The following is a 22,291-nucleotide window of genomic DNA, read 5'->3' as shown; positions in this document are numbered from 1 at the left end:
AGAGAGAGCTTTGGAGGTCAATACAAAAGTGTCTCACACCATCGACTGAGACATTCTGCCCTTTCTCTATAGCTCTGTCTTCCTCAATGCAGTGCTTATTATTAATCGTAGGGAATTGTCTAAATGAAATGATGGGACCCATCTCTTATTTTTTGAACTCAGCCAAATGATCTGACAGAAGGAGCACAGCAGAAAGAGTGAGTAGCTGGCCACAGAGACTATTTTAATAAACTGCAGTATGTATTACATGACAGAGAAAGGCAGACAGACAGATGATGGCATGCTGTATATACATCTAAAGAAAATGGGCTAGTAACTAATGCAATCCATCTAATTTTCATTTTGGAATCCTGTATTCCTGGCAACGTGAGCCCGGGCCCTAAAATACAATGGCTGCAGCAAACAGCACAGCTATAAAAGTTTGTCAGAGTCCCAGCACCCTCCTCTCCATACAATGCCCTAAAAAATAATGAGAACATGGGTCCAGCATATCATGTCCCTGCAGAATCCTCCATTACCCACTAAGACTCCACAATGAACAGACAATGATTTTCCATGCAGGCACTGCAGGCATGTTAGTACTCACCAGGTCCTCATTATTCAGGGTGGACCGGTTCACCAGAGCGAACGAGATGCCTGCCTTTCGAGCAGTGAGGGTCTGAGAGAAGAAGAGGAAACGAGAGATGATGAAAAGGGATAAATCCACCGACCCATTTTACCTGTCTGCAGTTTTATGCAGTATTTCAATAGATTTACACACAGCGGCATGTAGAACACACATCTATATAGAGTTAAACAGCTTGTGAATGGGTGATAATATTTTGTAAAAGGAAGAAAAGCCCTGAGTAGAAATATATTACACATATGATATCGTTTGAATAGAGAAATTAGCTAAATAATAGCCAAACAATAGATTTAAAAAAACAAGACTTTTTAGGTTTCTGTAATGGATGTGTCTAATAACAAAGCATTCATCTGTTGCTCTTAACTTGTGCACAAGCACAGACATAAAGTAAGCTTACCAAAGCCTGTGATTTCCAGGAGGCCATGAATAGAGAATGAAAGAAATAAAAAAATTGAATTAAACAAAGAGTGGGAGGGTGAATGCTGAAAGGACAAACAGCAGAGAAATTGTATTTATTATCCATATTGAGCACATAGGTGTCTCAATTGCCATGCAGGACTGCTGGTTAGGACACAGAGCTTTAGAAAGATTCAACTATTCATCAAGAGAGATTATACAGCTATTGCATGATTCTTTATCCACTCATGCATTGGAAGTTACTAAACTGCAGTCATGCTTGGCATTTATATTCAGTTCTCTGTTGGATGAAGCTTTGATCATATTTTCTGCTGTCTGCTCTGCACATTAGTTTGAGACAAACAGAGAAGACACACACACTCACGTATGGGTGAAGCCAGCTGTACTGCACAACACCGACTCTCTCACACACACAAACACACACACACACGCATCTGCTCAGACATTCACGAACGTACTCAAACATTAAACAGCACACGCCCACACAAGGCACTCTCACAAACACAAAACAAGTAACACACACACACACACACACACACACACACACACACACACACACAAATACACACATATAAATTAGCTGTTATATTAATATCCACTGAGTCTGGGTGACCAAAGATTGATAAACATTTATCCCATACTGGAAGAAGTTACGTAACAGAGGAATGCAGACATGGACAGCTGACAATATTGGATCAGTCTTTACCACGACCCTCTTGTCTGCACAGCCCAGTTATGGTAAAGATCCATGGAAGCCATGGAGAATGTAGGAGGGAACGTGACCTCTACATGAACTCTGAGTGTTGATGTAAGTTTATCAGCATGCACCAGCACTGCTGAGGTTGCTACGGGCAATACAATATGACCCTGTGTCCAGATGTTGTCTATAATACGGCTACAATATAGTGTTCAATGTTTTGAGAACCGATTTTCAACTTGCTTTTTTTGTTTGTTTATGTTTTTTGCATCCCGCCATAAGATGGGGGAACCCTGCTGTCCATTCCAATCAAACGCTGTCGCTGCCCTGAAGCAATCACACAGCAAATGGGGGACATTGACAAAGGAGAGGCATGAAAGGGGACCAATTAGTTTGCAGACTACTGACTTCATCCCACGTGTAAAAGGCTTGCTCAGTGTCACTTTTACATGATTTAAAAGCCTCACACAGTTAAATCAGAAGTCAATGAAGTCTCTCGGATATATTTTTGGGTTGAGTTGTCAACATTTCAAGTTAAATAAAATTTTTCGACACCTGCCGAGCAACAAAAAAAAGGAAGAAAAATGGCCAAGCATCGGCGAGGCTGAAATCTGACAACTCACTGAAAAATATCACCCATAGCTGTTATGGGTCTATGTAGGAATGGCAAATATACACGCAAAATCCAAAAAAATAAAAAACGACAACCCATACTTACCAAGACATTGTTGGTTATTAATTTCATGAGAGATATGGACAAATACAGCATCAACTCATGTTGTTCACTGTGATATAAACATTCATCAGCATCTATGCGTATGACATCAAGCTACATAATCATATTATTTCACAAGAAACTCAAAAATTTTAAAGAGTAGAATGTTTACGTATTAAACAGGTTGTTAAGTAACTCAATTTAAGAGTTCTGATAATTGTTTCCATCCTTTTGACTAAAATACATGAAGATGAGAAACAAACATACACAAGACAGACCCACACTGTGCAGCACATAATGGACAAATGGTTATAAACAGACATAAATACTACATTTGCAGCATGACAGCCTGTTGTCTTTCACAGAGACTAACCATGTGGCACAGCGCTAAAGTGGACTGCACTGCAACAGGCCTCTCTGTGGGATATGTTATGACACATTATGTTGCAATAAAAACAAATGGGGGAGCATCACTGTGATGCAATGTCTTAAACACCCTCTCTAGGCTAATTAATCAAGCCATAGAGTTATGGCTAAGGTTACATTTAACATTCCCAAAAGGCAGTGCTCTACACTAAATAGCCAGAGCATTAAGTGGTGGTTTTTTATCACCAATCAACTCCTTACTGACTTGTTTTTATCACAATGAAAGTTTATGTGATTTTTTTATTATTATTTTATTTCATTTTGAAACTACACAACAAGTCTACTTATGGGAGGAAAGGATTTTCAATCAACCCAATCGTGTGCTGCAACAAACTTGCAATTAAAATCACAAATCCAAACTAAGTTATGTTTCAATAACCATTACTGTTGCAGAGACTCCAGCTAAAAGAATATTAAGGCTATTATCAGTCCTAGGCTAGTCCTAGGATATTATATAATGATAAGAAACAAACACTGTCACTCTAGAGCACCATCACATTTTATCAGGTTCCCAGTAAAGTTATTATTGTCTTCAGCAGGGGTCCATACTCACACAGAGCAGGATTCCACCAGTGTGGTATAATGTGGGGTCACTTAGATACATTTGACATGAATCACATATAACCTTGTTGAGGCAGGTGACTCACCAGGTCTCGGACAAGAGGCACTGTCCTCTTGCGGCGTAAATCTGGCATGCTGTCAATACCATAAAGAATACTGCCAGCCCTGGAAAAGCAGACAGATTTAAGGTGTATTAATATCATAATAATGCCATGCTGGGGGAGACATTACTACGGTGAAAGGGGGGCCTTGATTTACACAGCCGGCAAACACCATGGATCATGCTTCCTACCTAACCTGTTTAACCCCTTCCTCTGTGCTTCGCATGGTGCCGACCACCTACACTGGCGCTCCGTGCAATCCCTCTCACCCTCTGCTGTTCCCATAGACTCTCTCTTCCATGTTATTTACATTTTTACAGGGTAATGCTGCAGTGATGCCTGCTACTGATACATATTATACCTATAACTGGATATATATTACATACTATGAATGTTGAATATGAGGTCAATTGAGTGGTGAAGCCCACTGCAGGAAAAACTATGCAAACAACAGACTCCACGCCTCAAAAATGGGTTTTTCTCAGTCTCTACAACACTTCAGTTCCAGTTCTCTTGCTCTCTCCATCCTCTAACTCCCTGGTGCACACTCCGCGGCTCCGTCACTGCCTTCCCACCAGTCTTGCTCCTTTCCCGTGAGGCTCTCAGTGGCATCACCTCAACTGTCACTCAAAGCCTCTCTAATGACCTCAACATGACATCAGGGCCCCAATGCCTCCACACAGATAAAGCTCCTCAAGCTTTTCTGTCAGCCCTCTCAGCGACATCAGTGGTATGACCCTAAAGATACACAACGTGACGAGCTGCGCCGGCCCTTGCCTCACCCTAGGACCCCTGGCTCTCGCCGCCTTTATGCACAATGCATGCTGCAGATGGCTGCATAGTCATGGCATGAGCTGGGGTAATGGGGGCTAAATATGATTATTAGCTATTAATGGCTTTATTTTTCATGATTAATTGTTCATGCACATTTCTGAGTAAGACATCAATCAGGTATGTGAAGCCAAGAGGATATGTTCCTTTATAGATGTGGTGAAGGCATCTTGCATATTTATCTTCTCTCTGTGCTATGTCACAAAACAGGGAGCATGATACCTTAATTGGGGCTGCATGCCAGAGAATCCCCGTGCCTGTAACATTTGTGTAACATGTGCCTCAGCATGGGCACAGCATCTTAGATTTGTGTAATTGTGAACTGATCAGATCAGGAAGTGAGCCACCACTCACCCTCCAGACTGCAAGCAGAGCACTTTGGGATCCAAAAGACTGCGAGGCTGCAGGGAGAAGAAACACACAATGTTAAACAAGAAATACAAGGTAAGCACGCACAGCTAAACACAAAGCAAACAGCAGCTAAATTAAAACAAAAGAAATATACAGTATACAGAATGTACTTGGGAAAATACAGTACATTTGGAGGTCAATTCAGGATAAGATAAATGATAGGAGAGGAGGAGTACAGCACAGAGAGAAGGGAGGGAAGCACCACAGGCAAAAGACCAAATTATTCCACATCAATTTAATTTGTGGGCTCAAGACTGAGAGTTTTGCCGCTCTTGGTGCTTCAGGCCAGATTTGCCTATTGTGTAACTCTCCCTCCTCACTGACCAAAATGTCCAGTTTGAAACACAAATCATTTTCTGAAAAGAGGAATAAAAGGATAACAAGCACAGAGTGACAGCAAGATGGCTCAAAGGCACATGCTGCATTCTCCATCTACAGATATCACTTACAATTTATCTTAACACACACTCTCAGAGATACACTCAGGTAGACACATTATTTCAAATCCAATTCAAGGGGGACACAAAATCCACACACCGTCACACCACAAAACACATTTACAAACATCTACACAAACATATGCACATGCAGGGCAATCACAAGTGTCCAAGTGCTTGATGAAAAACAATGACATAAAACCTGTGTATCCAAAGCACTGCTGTCTGAAAAGAGAAAATAACAGAAGGGTGGAGAGTTAGGAAAGAGCAGCTCACTGGAAAATACACACACTTAGTTAGGATACTTATCTACTATTACCGCCTGATGACACAATTCTGTTTTGCCAAACAATTTATGCAGAAATGGAGACAGAGTCAACATGTGCCTCAGGGAGAATGGCTATGAACAGAGGAATATGGTATAAAGTAGAACCGGTAGAAAAGCCTTGGTTATACAACAGAAGACTCTCAGGTAAAGGTTGAAATGTGAATATCATTCTTTACATATAGAACATTTTAAATCAAAGCAGCACAAATTAAAAAGTGATGCCTTTGATCAATAACATTAATTGAGTTAACACTCATAGCTATGGAGACATGGGACATTAGGTAAGCACAAGCGGTTGGTATCATATTGCCATTTTAGAGATGAACTGCGAGAGGGCAAGCCCTTTAAATAAGCCAGACTGCAGAGGTGTAATTACTGTGCTATTGATCCATGGGTGATAAATGGCAGCATAATCATGATCTTATGTGCTACAAAAAGAAAACAGCTGTTCACAAGAGAAAAATCAAATTGCTGCTCTGATTCAAATGACACGATACACTGTTTGTTATTGACGTGCAGTTACTCCATTACTAATACAGCTTAAAGGGAAAATTTGGCAGATTTTAAGTGGATGTGCAGTCAGTCTTGATGGTATATGTAGTTAATTGAAGCAATAAATCCCTTAGTGCTACATTGACTGAGAAAGCTAAATTCGCAAAGTAGTTCTTCCTGCATCCAGTGACGTAATTGGAGGCATGGAAGAACTACAAGCGATTTCAGCTTGGATTTCTAGCTTCCGCGTCTGGGTAGCGGGGGGTGTGCTCTAGATGCTGCACAAAAACAGAACTTCTTTGTTGTCTTCGCTTGTATTGTAAACTACGTTTCCAAGAGCGAAAATGGCATTCCAAACTAAGTATGTGTGCAAAGGATGTTATGGATGAGTATACATTTTACAGTGTTTTTGCTGACTCGGATATTCAGCCATATTTATTAGAGCCAGAGTACGCCGAAGAATTGCCGCGGCGAGAGGCTGAGGCTGTGGCCTCATTAGGCTGGCGGGGATCATCCAGAACCTGAGCCGCCGAGAGCAAACAGCAACTGGTGGTACCTTGCTCAAATTGCCCTACAATGAACAGAAACTGAATCATTCTGCTGCAATGAATTTCAGCCTGGGCAGTTTTTGTTGGATGATGTCGCCAACCCCTGTGTGTGTGCATTACTATGCATGAAAGTTTTACTCCTCACTTGGACAGAGGTGGACTTTTATGTTTCATCCTTAAGTACATTTAATAGCAAATAATTCAGTAGAATTTTGAGATCAAGACTTCTTGAGTTGCATTCAGGCTTGAATTGATTAACCTTTGATCAACATATAAAATAATAATTCAAATTTTGCTCTGGCCTGTTCTTTAAGTTTGTATTCAACATAATACCTTATTATCTCAATGAAATGTACTGAAACGAATGTATATGTGACACAAAAAGGCAATTTATAATTTTGGCCAGTAAAACATGTGCTTGGCCAGTGGTTTTTTTCATCTACCAGTCCCATTGGCTGGTGAGTCAAAAAGTTAATTAAGGTCACTGTTTATGTAAATTTACTTGATATACATGGCTTGAAGGTAACGATATAGCTAAGTGTGATAAAGAAATGGTCAAACTGCAGGAATTAATTTGCTTGGCAACACTGAGTACCTTAGATTAACTGACAAAACTGACTGGATATCCACATAAAAGGTGCCGGATTTTCCCTTTAAGGCAATGTAAATTAGCTTCTTTCTTTAATTTCACCAGTACCTATTTCATTTTGTTTTTACTCTTTACTTGAAAGTTGACACCTGTTAAAAAAATCGCATCATGAAAATATTAATTGATAACCATTATAATATCAATAACTCTGGACCTATGCATTGATTGAGAACATAGTACATAGTATTTGGTGGATGCTATTGCCCAGAGTGCTTTATAGTGCCATTAGTGTTCATCATAATTGCATATATTTTCATGATGATGGTCCTCATGGAGGCACTGATAATTTATAAACCAAATGCATTCTAGGCAACATGAAACCAATTAGATTGCATACATTCTTGAAAGAGGTTGATTTTTGTAGAAAAAAACACATTTTTGACAATATATTGTCACTGGGTGAGGTGACACCCAAAGCTGCACACACGCAAAGACACAGCACTCAAAGAGGAGCTAAGCTGCAAGTGGGTACCATGGACAGCGATCAGCTAAGCTACTTTCAGCATGGCTATACAAGATAGAGCCATCTCCTCTACCAGCAAGTCTGCAGCTGGACTAGATAATGCCAGACCACAAAGATAGGCTATAGGCCGCTGATATAAACCTCATTTCACAGGTGCCTTAAATCTGTGGAACAAAAATGTAATTGACTGGTAGGAAAACTCGCATGGGTGCTGTGGGCAAAGCGGTGAGGTATCAACAGTACCAGTAAATCCTGCATTTCAGTGCTGACACACATGGTCACACCATACATAGATCAGAGCTCACCAGAGCAGAAAAGCCTGCACATGGCTGATAGTATAACTATGACTGACCCCTGCTCCAACACATACAGGAATATGTGTTCTTACTGTATGTGGACACATTCAGGCACGTATTTCCACAGAGACACACTAACATACACATACTGGTGTGTGTCTTTGTATATACACATTCAGCAAAAGAAGAAAATTCTCTATAGCGATACAAAAATCCTTATAAAACCAAGAAACCTCAAATCAGTGATGAATGATTTCCACAAGACCCTAGTTATTACAGAATGTTTTCAGCACTGAACATAATGACAAATGATGTCATGATCACAGTCCAACACTGTGAGTGTGTGAGGGCATGAGGATCTTTCCAAGGAGCTCATGAAAAACAGAGGAAATCAAGACAATAAACCAGTTTTGTTGTAGTAAGTATTAAATAAATTTGACACTACTAACTATTACTAAGATAATATCTATGGTCATTTTCAAATTTTCATTTTTTATCTGCAAACAAGTACACACAGTACAGTACACTGAGCTGCAGACCAGAGTTTTAGTACAAGTCCATCAAAATGAAACACTTTGCACAACTCTACTTCAACATACCATGCTTTATTCCTTATATATATATTTTTGGCTATCTTGCCTTCATCAGTGTTGCATCACCTTGACCTTAAAGAATTGTATATTGGAGAAGAGTTGGCCAACGTTTTTAGTTTTAACATATCCATATTGGTCACATTACATATTGTCATTTCAGTATGGAATTGAAACCTGAGTATGTATAGGCCTACAGTAATAACATCTATAGCTTTACTTAATTTGGAGTGCTAGCAGAAGTGTGGCCCATCCTGCACAAAGTTTATTTAACAGAGCAGCAGAGAGGACCAGGACTGTATAGAAGTGGAGCGACTGACTATTGTAACAGGAGAGCTGAGAGTGACCATGGGGTCGAGGCTGACACGACCACCAGTTTATGCAGATGGACAGGCTGCAGACCTTACAGAGAACAATTTCAACCACGCCAGTTATAACGTTACACTTAGCTAACTAGCAACTAACATTAGAAAAACATAAAAAAGTTAGCCAGGTAGAGTTGAAATGACAAACGACATAAGTTAATTGATATTTGGAAAGTTTTTTGATATTTTAGACCAGCTTTCGTAGCATTACCTAAGAACTTATCAATGTTCTACTAAAAAAATGCAATGTAGGATTTAGTCCTAAATGGCACACACAATTTACAGCAAATAAGCTGTTTTGTGCTGGCTGTGTTCTGTGTTCAAACAGCTTTAAATGGCCCTATTTCCATTATGTGCCAAGACAGGAATTAGTTTGACCCTCATGTACTGCTGCAACAGTGCCATTCAACACTTCAACTTCTACCTAGAGACCAGTGTTGCTTTCAGCCCCAACAAAACGTAGCAAAATGTTTATTTAAACGAAAATGATGGTGCCTTGATCACCCTGTTGTGTGTGCAAGCGAACTGCCTTTTTAATACGGCGGGGTTTGTATACACGTCGCTGTGATTGGGTAACACATCTGACACAGCCACCAAACGAGAGAACACGTGCCTCAAAGACCGTTGCACACCGTTTCGAGGAAACACGTCGTTCAACCCGAAAACCGTAGTAAAACGGTGTGCCCCAGAAGCACGTTCAATCTCAAAACGGTGTGCAACTGGCTTTGATGTAGTTTTCGTCGTTGTCGTTTGGTGGGTGGGTGTCAGAGGTGTTACCCATACATCCGTGGTGCTACCCAATCGGCGGAGACGTGTTTATAACCACCACCGTATTAAAAAGGCAGTGCAGTGCACTCGCTTAACACAACACGGCGGTCAACGCACCACCGTTTCAGTTTAAAGAAACGTTTTGCCACGTTTTGTCGGGGCTGAACTCCCCCAGAGTTCGTATCTACTACCAATAGTCAACATTGGGTTTTTTTAGACAATCTTTCCCTGTCCTCAACCAATTTTAGTTACATAAACTTGACAAAAAGTACTTCTGGGCTGGGGCATCTTCATCCCATCAGTCGTGGAGATGCAGGCTACTTTAAAATGTATTCACATAATTGATTATGTAATAAATTACTCTGTTCCTAGTCACTGAAAAAAAGCACATTACCAACCGCTCTTTTCATGGCATACATTTTGAAATGGCAGCAGACAGAGCACAGGGTGTAGGCTAATTCATTTTAAATGGCTGAATTCCATTTCAGTATTTCAGCTCGGAAAAGAGCCATTATCAATGTGATTACCGGTAGTTAAACCTGCGCTTTCCTTTTCTTCTCAAAATATCTAAAGTTACCATGAAAAAGGTCTATTACTCTGCCCAGCTCAATCGAAGGTGCCTTCCAACAACAGTACAGCCGCCACAGCCACACTTCTCATATTCGGCATTTTACATGTGTGGAAATAAAAAACGTGGTTTAAGGAGCAGCCAGACTACCACTAGAACTAGGTTAACTTAGTCACTGGCTATCAGCAGCTAGCTTAGCCCCGGTGAGTAACTTACACGCAGATTCCCCGAAGCCCCGTCTTCACAGTGGTTCTCATACCCTTCCAACTCTAAACAAAACCCAGGTAATGTCAAGAGGACAACCTATATTGCCTGCTATGAAGACACAACATGTTAAAAAGACAACTTTGGAGTTACCAGAAAGTCTTCGTTGGCAGAAGCTAACCACCCCTCACCTGCTGGCAGCTAGCATGTTTCGGTCCAGTGGCTTCGTTGAACGCGCAGAGATTTAAAATAAATAAATAAATGTATGTAGGTCCTCGAGACCGAGACCCCCACCCAGCCTTCCTAAGACCAGACAGCAAACAAGCCCACATGCTAAAATATCAAATAAAGTCTGCAGTTTAACTGTGGTAGTTCCTGAATTTGAAATTCTACTGATAACCCAGTAACTTCCATTACTCATTAGTGAGACAGGTAGGTTAATCACACTGTCAATGCGCGTGCCAGATCAGTTTAACTCGGTGGAAGGCATTGACAAAATGTAATATACTCAAGGAAAAGTTTTCAAAAGCTCTGCCTTTTTATGTGTACTCTTCTGTTTTTTATTTTTTGGTGTAATTCAACATGAACATAGTGGTTGATAAATAATAAAAGTATTTCCATTCCCTATAAAATATTGATTATTGTGATGCGCTGTCTGTTGAACTACTGGAAACTATTTAATTATATCTATGTATTCATATACTTTTTTTTCTATGTTATTTATTTATTATGTAATGTTGGGTTTTCATAACGTGCACCATGTACATGTATTTGTCATCTTTATAACTATGTAATGGTGTGTATTCATTGCTTGCACCTCTTTAATAGCAATTGTTAGGATCTTTGAACACTTGTATAGCTTGATATGTGCTGCTGCTAGATGACAAAAAAAACTGGGTATTTTGTTTGTGTTTTACAGCTTAAAGATCCACTCATGTTGGCGTGCTAGGAAATACACAGATGGAGGTAATACAAAAACATTTCATATTATTATATATATGCCAATTTAAAGCTTCGTCATTAATAATCTCATAAATTACAAACAGATTTGTGATAAAACAGGAGGACCAAAAGGGAGATGTGTATAGTGAGAGGTTGCAGCCCTCCAGGCTTTGATGTAATGAAATGTGGTAGCTCAGAGAGAGATGTGAACATCCTGGGTGCCTGTGCTACCAATTTGTTCACTGCTTGTCCATCTAATGACTCAAACAATACCACATGACCAGACCATTTCCTACTATAGAAGAAAACACATCAGCTACAGTATATGTGCAATATTAGCCCTCTGTTTTTTTTAGCTGTGACTAAATGTTTGAGGCTGTGGCAGGCTGATGTCAGAGGGTTTATTTAATGCCATTTCAACACAAAAATAGAATCCCTGTGGGCATAAAACAGAAATAGAGCATTGGGGTAAAATGGGTTATCGGCCCTAATCTTTGATACACTTGTTTTGTTTTTGAAACTAAGATTTAAATAGTACACAAAAAGGCAAAACTATTGCCTTAATCTGAGTTACTCTAAAATTATTCTAGTGCAAGTTTAGGGGGGAAAGTACAAGCATCATGTTAATGAGGATCATTTTAACACCGCAATCAGAGAAAGAGTACAGTGTCTAATCTGAAAGCCAGAGGTAATGTATTGCAAACTAGAGTCATAGCTCCTCCAAGTTCTGAGCGTAAACTGTGGAGAAGAGTCTTTCCCTGTTTACAAAAGTCGGATGAAAACAGCGATATTGAATCAGTCAGTGCTTTGAGTTGGATGTTATCACCTAAAACAACAACAGAGACTCTTCATTCCCTGTATCTGCATTTTTCATATCCACACTTTCTCGAGAAATGGTGCACTAAGCATAAAGAGGGTTTACCTCCTTTGCTCCCCCAGGAGCAAGCAGCAAACTTCACTAGCAGTAGACCTCTATAAATATTCCAAGCAAGGCTGACCTGGTTACAGAATGCCCTTGGGAGTGTGAATTAGCATCTGAATACAGACGCTGCTGTAGCCAGTTGAAGACATGCCTGGCAGGAGTGGCAGTACTGCTGAGACTCCCTTCACAGCTCCAACACAGACCAGCCAGCACGCTTCAGAGCACGAGCATGATGAGCACACATCAGCTACAAGAGATGAAGGCATAAAGCTAATGAGGGGGGGTACAGAGCACGTCTGTCTGTGCTTCCATCTATGGCTGCATCAGTAGTATAATTAAACAACTGCTCCCAATCTCACATAAATGCATATTGGATGTGTTTCTATCAACTGTTTGAGCAAGTGAAAGAGAATGTGTAAAATGTCAGGTAGATGGTGGTAATGCAACATTCAAGGATTGCTTAAAACTGGGCAGAGTACTTTAATGTCAGGTAGCGCTGGCCACATTTTATGTCAATTTGGATGAAAGTGGAAACAAACGTTAGCCTTTTTTTGTTTATTGTTACCTGTGCCTGACATTTCTTCTCATCTCAGCCTGTCTCAAAATGTTTTTGCACTGCTGGGTAAAGTGAAAACTAACAATGGCTATGACATCTGGACTCATACGCCACTCACTGTTCACAGAACCAGGAAACACTATAGAACTAGACGAATGCACTCAGTAGAGTGCACATCTCTGCCAGGTGTGTCTGGGGGCATGTGGGTGGGGAACAGTGAGTGCAGGGCAGGCTTTGTGTCCAGCATGTATGCATGAGAGTAGTGGAATGAAGGGGAGAAAGTTTTTTTGTATAGTATAGTTTAAGTTTTTTTTATATTGATGTATGCAACATTTTTAATAAGTGTTTCAGTATAGTATAGTCTCAGTTTTCTTTAAGAAGCGTAGAATAGTATAATGGTATTGTAACCGAGTGTCCTGTGTTTGCCTAACTGTATAAACTTAATAAGGAAACAATAAAAAATGGGACGATAAGTCCAAACTTCTGAATTTAAACATTGTTATCTATTTAGAACATTTTGTGGTACACAACATAAAGTAAAAACCCTCCCTACCTCCCTTCATCCCTCTCCCCTCCCAAAGAAGAGTTGAATCTCACTCAATTGTCCCTCCAGGCTCCCTTACTGTCAAGATGGCAGCAAAGATAACAAAAATAGGGATTTATTAATCTTGTATCGTGCCTAACTTTAAGTTTTTGAGCCACGACAAAGGCCAAAATGTGACCTGCAGCAGACTAGGTAAGCCTTGTTTTTGGCCTAGCCGATTGCCAGAAATGCCTTTTGCTATATCGTAACGCATACCTTAAAATAGCAAATACTGCTGAAAAGACGAAAGTCTAAGCTTTACAACAGGCTCAGTTAACAAAATAGGTTTTTCAAATCTTGTGAATCACCACAACCACGAGAGGTCCTTGAGCATACAGTCATAAATATGCACAAAAATATTAGGATGATGGTCCATTAGTATGCTAGATTAGCTGTGGACGAATACACACTTGCACGCACACATACACACACAACCAAATGCATGATAACAATATAGAAACACTATAGAATGCAACAGACAAGGCCATTAAGTGACTTATAGAAAGATGAAAAAAAGAACCAAAAGCCATCGGACAGTGAGGACATTTGGTCACACACTTTCATTTGTAGTCATATGCCCGGAGTCTACTGCATGTCTAACCTCGCACATTAACACTTAAGAAGTGAGTCAGTCAATGATGAGTATGTATTGGTCACACTTCTTAAAAAAACATGCTTGTTTATGTTATGTGTGATGTTAATATATATTGAACCAGATTTTTTAAACTCTCAAATATCAATATTGGTATTAGCCTCAAAAATCCATTATTGATTGGGCCTTAATTTCAACAAGAATTTTTGGTGCATCCCTTCTGCCTATATTCTCACTGTGTTGACATGGATGAGTGAATTGAATTCAATCATTTAGTTGTTGTGTATATAATAAATATATAATAATGTTGATGATAATGTACTGATGATGGTAGTGTACTGTCATTTTTACCTTGCCTACTTATGTGTAATATGAGCTGCAGTTTGTTGATCTTAAAAGGTTGGTAGGCATGGTCATATATAACCAGTAGGCGGAATGAGGGGGGATGCCATGCCCCTTGTTAGCAAAATGCCCAAAATGAATCCCCCTTGTTAACCTGCCATCCCCACTCTCCATCCCCTAGAAACAGAGAGAGTGCAGGGGCAAGGGGGTTGTTTAGTTGAATATGTTAGTCTAGTCTGCCTGACTTATTGATTCTTTGTCTGACTGAGGTTTGTGCAAGTTAGAATCTATGGCCCCGACCATGGCTCTTAATTATCAGTAGCCTAACTGTGCTGTGTATTGATAAATCCATGGCGCTGTCTGTCATGCTGAAGTAGCAGATGGATTTGTAATTGCACCTTTTTCAATCAGTCCCGCCCTTCAGTCAGTTTCGTCTTGGATCTATAATATTCTCTAAACTATATACAATAAATACGCAATTCTATACTATATTGTAGCCTATATACTCTATAGAGTAGTGTCACCATGATGATCAAAGTGACATGTAGTCGTGGGGGGCTCCCATTGGGCCATCCCCCTGTTAAAAATGAACAAATCACCGACTGCATACAACCATCTGACAGAGAAGGAATCTCCTCATTTTAAGAGTTCCAGTAAATAACAGTAGGCTACTGACTTTATTATCTGCAGGGTGTTTGTGCACACATCTCACACAGCCTCACATTCTTCAGTTGTAGGCTGTATTCCCTGTACTACAGTACCTACCTCACCATTAGTACCACAGTGGCAGCTACATATGTAGGTCAAGAGCTTTTAAGTAAGAGTGGAAATTCCCTGGTCTCTTTTTTTCATTCCAGTTGAAAGACTAAGTTTCCTTCAATGAATCAATCTTAACCATTTATACACCTATGTTGATTTTAAATTACCTATCAGCTATACAGCAGTGATTCAAGGCAACTACTGCAGTGAGGGAAAAGTATGATACAAAAAGACAAATGACAGTATTGGAATAATATTCTGATATATGTAGATAATAAACAAATTTAAAACACATACAGAACATTCTCAGTGGTAAGTCAATATGTACAGACTTCGTGTTCACACTTGCTTTAACTGTCTGCCACCGTAATGACACCCAATAACAGACTGTAGTCATGTTCTTATTCATTGTGAAGAATTGATGATAGTTTTGGAGGCCGGCCCTATTGTAGCTTTTATGGTCTATTAAATGTTAATGATAAATGATAAACCTCCAGAAAACATGTTTGACAGTCTTATCCCTTGAGCCAGAGTCTGCTAGAAGAGAATCTAGTGCTGTGCCATGGGAATACAAATACAAAGTCAATGCCACCAGTAACACTGCCATCCACCTTCAGAGAGAGTCCCCTCTTCAGTTTTTCAACTCAAAATAAATGACTAATTCAAAGAGACATCCTTGGAGTGGATCAAAGTCTGAGGTTCCCATAAATCCAATGATATTAAACCACCAAGTTTCAAGTCCTGGCCTTGGCCACCACATAAATCAGACAGAATTCATACTTCCACTAAGAACTCAGAGGACCCAAAGAATCTTTAGGATTAACAGACCATACTAATGTTTTTGCATATTTTAGGTCATTAATTAAAGATGGTGTATACTCTACATTGCTTTCCACTATTTTCAAAATCGTGCTATAACTTTATAGATTTCATTTTCCTCCACGTAGTCAGCCTTTGGTTAATATTCATTTCAGTATGCTATGAAGTCAACTTGGAGAAACATGAAACTTTTCAGGGATGCTCCAACATCTGAGACTTAAGAGTTGATTGCTGAATCTTCTCAGTGCAACACATGGCATTGTAAATGCATATTTCCCATTCCCTGATGTCCATGTTTGCTTGTTGTTTGTCTTTTCTGACAAATCAAAAATGCACCAACAATGTTGGCTATTTTTGTAATGTTAAGTATTCACAATTTGTAGTTAATGTACTGTAACACAAAACCACTGGTATAGCTCTCCTAAGTTCCAGATGCTTGGTTTTGACACCTGCTTACTCTTACTGTTAGGGTTACTGTTAAGTATATATGCTTATGTGTTGTAGAGATACACAGTTATGAGAATCAAAGTGACACTGTGACAAACAAAAGGGAATGAAGAGTCGTACCCCCTGCCAGGATCTGCTGCTCCAGTTCAGCCATCTGTTTCCTGTAGGCCCTCAGTGCTGCCTCCTTGAATGTGGGTCGAACGCGTTTCTTGGGTGGGGCCTCTGTGGGCTTCTCCTCTGGAACATTTTTGTTTTCATCCTCCTGCTGTTGCTCCACTTTTTCAGACTTTTTCAGAGGAGCGACCTCCTCTATTATCTCCTCTACCTCCTCTAACTCCTCATCACCCTCTTCCATACCCTCTGTCACGTCATTGTTCTCTGTCTCATCCAGTTCCTCTACATCTACATACTCCACCATTGCGTCATATTCAGCAGTATCCTCAGTGAGATGGGTATCATAGTCCTCACTGTACTCTTCATCATACTGCTCATCCAAACTGCAATCATACTCCAGAACACGTGCCTCTTTACTTGCCTCATAGTCCTCTGTAGCTTCAAAATCTTGAGAGGCCTCAAAATCCTGAGAGGCATCAATGTCATCAGACACATCATAGTCCTGAGAAGTCTCACACTCGTGTTCAGGCTCATCTGTCTCCTCTGTCTCATTAGCATTAGTTCTGTTCTCCAAGTTAGCCAGTACCTGCTCCATTACTTCAACATAGTGGGTCTCATTGTCCACTGGTTGTTCCCCAGCTCCTGCCTCTGCACCTGTTTTCTCTTCCTCTGACTTGTAGAAGAAAGGCTCTGTGCAGACATCTGAGTCTATTGCAGTACTAGAGTTATTTGCAGTGGAGGTGGAGAGGGTGCGGAAACGCCCCATAAATGAGGAAGAGGAGTTGCTGGGCTCCTCGGGAGGAGCAGGGGTCTGAGAGCCAGACTTCCAAACAACCTCCAGAGCTGACTTAGCCCTCTGCAGTGTAGAGCCAAAGCCAAAACCAAAGGACTTCTCACTGAGATCTATGCTGAGCCTACTGCTCCAAGACTTGGGAACCTCCTCAACCTTCTCTGTTCGAATCTCACTCTGACTGCGGTACATAGTTGAAGACTTATTCTGGGTCTGGTGAAAGCTATGATTGACATCCAGTTCAGGGAATTTTTCTTTAGGAAGTGCTTTAGGGGTTTCCTTAGGGGCATCTTTAGAGGCTACTTTGGGTGCTACTTTAGGGGTTTCTGTTGGGGTGGCTTTAGGGGTCTCTTTGGGGGGCACCTTAGGACTCTCTTTAGGAACTACCTGCGGGGCTTCTTTTTTGTGTACTTTACACGTCTCCTTAGATGCTACTGTAGGCATCTCTTTTGGGACCTCTTTTGGGGGTAGTTTTGCAGCCTCTTTGGAAACCTCTTTAGCAGCAACTTTCAGACCTTCTTTAGATGCAACTTGTGGGGGCTCTTTAGCAATGACTTTAGGGGACTCTTTAGGGGATTCTTTTGGGGACTCTTTAGGGGTTGAGAGAGGGCTCTCAATTGGAGTTATTTTAGGGCTCTCTTTGGGTGACTCTCTGGGACTTTCTCTAGGAGTCATTGTTGGGCTATCTTTTGGGGTCACTTTAGGAGTGACTTTAGCAACCTCACTAGAAGTTACCTTGGATGTCACTTTAGATACTTCTTTAACAGTGGGTTTTGTGGCATCTTTAGGTGTGAGTTTAGGACTGTCTTTAGGGAGGGCTTGAGAAGATTCTTTAGCTGCTGATTTCTGGATATCTTTAGGTGACTCTTTAGGAGCTGCTTTAGAGGTCACTTTAGGTGCAACCTTAGCAGATACCTTCGGGCTTTCCTTTGGCAATATTTTGGTGGTTTCTTCTTTAGGTGCCAATTTAGTTTGTTTATGTGTCACTTTAGCAGCTGCTTTAGGGGCATCTTTAGACGACACTTTCGTGCTTTCTTTTGTGGTCACCTTACATCCCTCTTTAGACTGCCGTGCAGATGTCTTGATGACAGACTCCCGTTCTGTGATGGGAGGAATAATGTGGGTGGTTATAGGTGGTAGGGAATCTCTGTCAAGCATCATGAATTCCTCATCTCCTTCAAATTGTAAATCAACCTCCTGACATTTAGTGATGTTTTCTGGAAAACCAGGGATGGTTGATGGGTCAAAGGGACTGCTAACCTCTATGGAGGCTTCTAAGCCAGAGTCAGCACCCTGCTCCAGATGATGCCAGTCTTTCCAGGGTGATAGGTCACCTTGCAGTGAGACCTGGGAGCCACTGTAGTGGCTTCTGTCCCCAGACATGCAGACAAGTCCATTGCTCACCCCACTGTCAATAGTTTCAGTAGTCTCAACCTCATTGTGTTCATAGGTTTGATTCTCATGGCTGAGTGGGTGACTGGGGCTAGCATACCAGGAGGAGGCCATGTCTTCTTGTTTTCTCTGCCACAGTTCCTGATCTGAGGAGGACAGCAGGGAGCAGCCATTAGCCCGTGTAAAGTACTGACTCTCTGAAAAGTCTTCTGAGTATGACTGGCAAAGTTTTGAGCAGTCAGACTCAGAGCGGCTGAGTTTAGGGGTGGAATAGTCACTCTGGGAAAGCCAACCAGGGGTCAAATCAGAGTAGTAAGCCTTTGCATGCTTGTCTGGGTCATAGTAAGAGTCATCAGCATAGTGAACTGCGCCTGAGTAGCCTGCTTCATCTCCTGACCGCCTATGGTCGTGGGATCGCCTCTTTTCTGATTTGCTCTTGTGAACAGGCTTTGATATCACCATTGCATATTTATTTCTACTTAATTCATCTAATTCTTTATCACTGTCCATTGAGTCCCAGTCATCGCTCTCCACTACTTTATCCTTTCCTGAGACCTTTATATCCATGCTTTCATAGGTTTGTGAGGAAGCCATTGTTTTGTCTTTTCTCTCCTTTCCATCATGAGTTAAGCTATCAGTAGTGGCTGTAATGCCTGTTCCTTTAAGTTTATAGCATTTTTTCAAGACTACGTCCCTATCTTGGGGTGTTGCAAAAATAACAATAATAGGGCGGGGTTTTGCATTAGAACATTCTCTTTGTTGTCCTAACCTATGAGCAAGCTCAATTTTAATTGTTTTATGGGCATCAATGAAACCCATTTTGTCTTTTAGTATTTTATATATTAGACTCTCTGTTTTCTCTGACTTATCTTCAGGAACATTGAGGAACCGCAAGGTTGAATTATTGGCCTGGTGGCTAATTTGTTTTATGTAGTCATGAATATCACGTGTTTCCCTTCTAGACTGGACAAATCCTGAGCGAAGCTGCTCAATCTCACTCTGAACTACTTCCACACTGCTGGAGATCTCATCAATGGAGCTTTTTAGGGCATTTACATGGCCACGTAGCTCAGACAGTTCTGTCTCTATCTGGCTGATTCCCTGAAGCTCCTTAAATATCATCTCCATGACATCCTGGGTCTGACTGATGCAACCTGTTGAGGAGGAGCCAGGCTCCAGGGTCGAGGTTTTTTGCTGCCGTCCAGCACGGTCCAAGGACTTGCTCCGGATGCCCAGGGTTTTTCTCCAATTGCTAACCTCGGAGTCTGAGGAGACACATTCCTGACTCTTTTTCCATTTTCTTAACTTGCGTAGAGCCCCCAGCCTAAGTGTGTGTAGACTGGAGCGTTCCACTCGTTCACCCTCAGAACTGCCATCAGAGGGAGCCAAACTGATGAGGCTCTTCCTGTTTCGTCTTACTGGCATAGTGTGTGATTTATGCTCATCCAGTCTCCTGACAGGTTTTGTCTCACTCAAGGAGTCAGAGTAACTACTATCAATCGAAAGAACCTCAGGAAAGATACTTTCATTATTATTCAAACAAAGAGAGTTTTTCGGGAGTCCATTTGCAATAGCTACACGATAACTGAAAGTGGGTGACAGGGATGAGCAGTCGTTCTTTCCGTCGTCTTCTTCAAGCGATATGTTACGTGCCGAAGAGCATCTGGAAATCTTTTTAACTGTAGTCTTTAGTGTGGTAGAGAGAGTTAGGTTGTGTGCTTGCAAATCAGTGGTCAATTTGGGCTCTTTATTTTCACTTCTCTCTTTTTTCTTTATTGGGTTTGCCAATTTCTTTGTAAACATTCCTTTGCAAATCTTTTTAATGTAGGATGATATAGTCTGTATTAGGGCAGAAACCATGGATGGCAATCCTGTGGACTGTTTTTTATCATCTAGTGAAAGAAGCTGGCTGAGATCACAGCTGGTGAGCCAAGCACAATCAGCCTGTGCTTGACAGTGGGAGCCCAGCTCACAATCCCTAAAACCACAGTCCGCGTAGAGACTCACTAATACTTTTAAATCCAGTGGCCTTCCTCCAGAAAAAGGACATCTCTCTGAAAGACAAAAAAAATTTATATTTACTTTACAGTTTGATTGCAGATTCCCAGATCACACTGTAACACAAGCAGGAAGAACCTATACTGAGTTATTACTTTGCAATTACACAGACAGTGGACAATCTGTTAAATCTTTAACATGCATAATGTCAAAATTCTCAATCTCCAAACTTATTATACAAAGAAGCCGATGATTCAGATGCAGAAAAAACAGACCATTCATTTGAACATTCAAAGGACAATTTTACAGTTTTAATATTTAATTTAATGTATTATTAACAATTATCTTTAAGTGCATAGCTTTACAGCAAATCCCACAGAGCATCCTAGTCACCCATACTACTTAGACATCACTTAAACTGTATGCCAGAGGTGCTGACAGAGAGAGAGAAGGAAAGACAAAGAAAGAGAATGAAAGTATATTGTATGTGCTTGTGGGAGTAGGGGTTGAGGGGTAATCAATTGCAGGTGTATATGACTCTGTGTGCATTCATGTATGGGTGTGTGTCACTAGCTACATTGATTTATCCAGCTTCTACAGCAGGAGATAGCCAATTATTGTAATTGCTTCAGTGCTACAATACTCTTGTCAGTGTCTGTGTCAGGAAATACCAAACGATACCATCATTATACTTCAACAGTGTGTTCATCATAAATAAATATCTAGCTTGATGAAAAATGCTTTTTTTTTGTCATTTTCTAAAATCAGATTCAAACACAAGACAGAATCTGATTGTTGGCTATTTCCCATATTTATGATAATGATGAGGATGATACTGATGTTTTCACTAATTAAAATTGTGAAGTTAAAGACCTACATACATTTAATGTCCCAATTAGTTCAGTTGGAATAGTCCAGCACCTAAATCATTCAGGTAATGCATATGTGCATCAGACTATATAGTTACAAAGAGGACAAAATGACCATCTTAGGTTCATGGAAAAGTGGCCAGAGACTTCTCGAGTCCTGCTGCATAGTGTTAAACCTTCAACAGCTTGGATTGGTTCTGAGAGGTGTGTGTGTTTTCTATAGAGTGGAACTGGCCAACTGAGTCGAAAGGGATGTTTGTAGTGCAGAGGATCTGACAGCTGCTCCACATTAGTTCTGGGGTTTAGAGCTTGATGTGTCTACCGTCTCATGACCACAGAGACATGCTCACTTCAAATGAGCTGTGAAACACAGCATCACAATTAGTTTTCATTGTTGGGCTCTGAAGAAGGACCAGACATTATCAAATATAGCTTAAGACTATGTTACCAGCATAGTTGTGATTCTGCCAGATTCATGTATGATGGAATGAATCTAGGCACTTGACTATTTGTGAACTTCACAGGTTTAAGGCAGGTCTGGGGCAGTAATGTTTGTGCAAGGAAACCATTTTTTATTACATGATAATACTGAAAGGTCTTCCAATCCAAAGGTCCAATCTTAATGGGTGAGCTGCAGTTTACTAACTGCTAATAAAGTACTTGAACCATAGCTG

The 22,291-nt window shown here is 40.7% G+C and overlaps 2 protein-coding genes across 6 annotated transcripts in view; one reads left to right on the top strand and one right to left on the bottom strand.

Moving 5' to 3' along the window:
- The window catches only part of LOC122876750 (protein unc-13 homolog C), a 108,389-nt gene that overhangs the window by 81,112 nt on the left and 4,986 nt on the right, over window positions 1-22,291 (bottom strand). For 2 of the 5 annotated variants that reach the window (XM_044197420.1, XM_044197449.1), the window contains exons 2-7: window positions 16,575-20,804; window positions 5,424-5,446; window positions 4,728-4,774; window positions 3,528-3,606; window positions 1,023-1,028; window positions 587-658 (exon numbers count right to left, since the gene is read on the bottom strand). In XM_044197420.1, the coding sequence (XP_044053355.1) occupies window positions 587-658; window positions 1,023-1,028; window positions 3,528-3,606; window positions 4,728-4,774; window positions 5,424-5,446; window positions 16,575-20,610 (4,263 nt within the window). In that variant the 5' untranslated portion in view covers window positions 20,611-20,804. The remainder of the gene's footprint in view (window positions 1-586; window positions 659-1,022; window positions 1,029-3,527; window positions 3,607-4,727; window positions 4,775-5,423; window positions 5,447-16,574; window positions 20,805-22,291) is intronic. The other 3 variants (XM_044197430.1, XM_044197459.1, XM_044197440.1) reach the window with 2 other exon arrangements.
- Window positions 10,481-22,291, top strand: part of LOC122876766 — a 31,214-nt gene continuing 19,403 nt past the window's right edge. The window contains exons 1-2 of the transcript XR_006378132.1: window positions 10,481-10,572; window positions 11,412-11,458. The gene's annotated coding sequence lies outside the window, so the exon portion shown is untranslated. The remainder of the gene's footprint in view (window positions 10,573-11,411; window positions 11,459-22,291) is intronic.

Source organism: Siniperca chuatsi, linkage group LG1 (genome assembly GCF_020085105.1).
Source record: "Siniperca chuatsi isolate FFG_IHB_CAS linkage group LG1, ASM2008510v1, whole genome shotgun sequence".
In the NCBI taxonomy this organism is placed as follows: domain Eukaryota; kingdom Metazoa; phylum Chordata; class Actinopteri; order Centrarchiformes; family Sinipercidae; genus Siniperca; species Siniperca chuatsi.
This window is presented reverse-complemented; position numbering and strand designations above follow the sequence as displayed.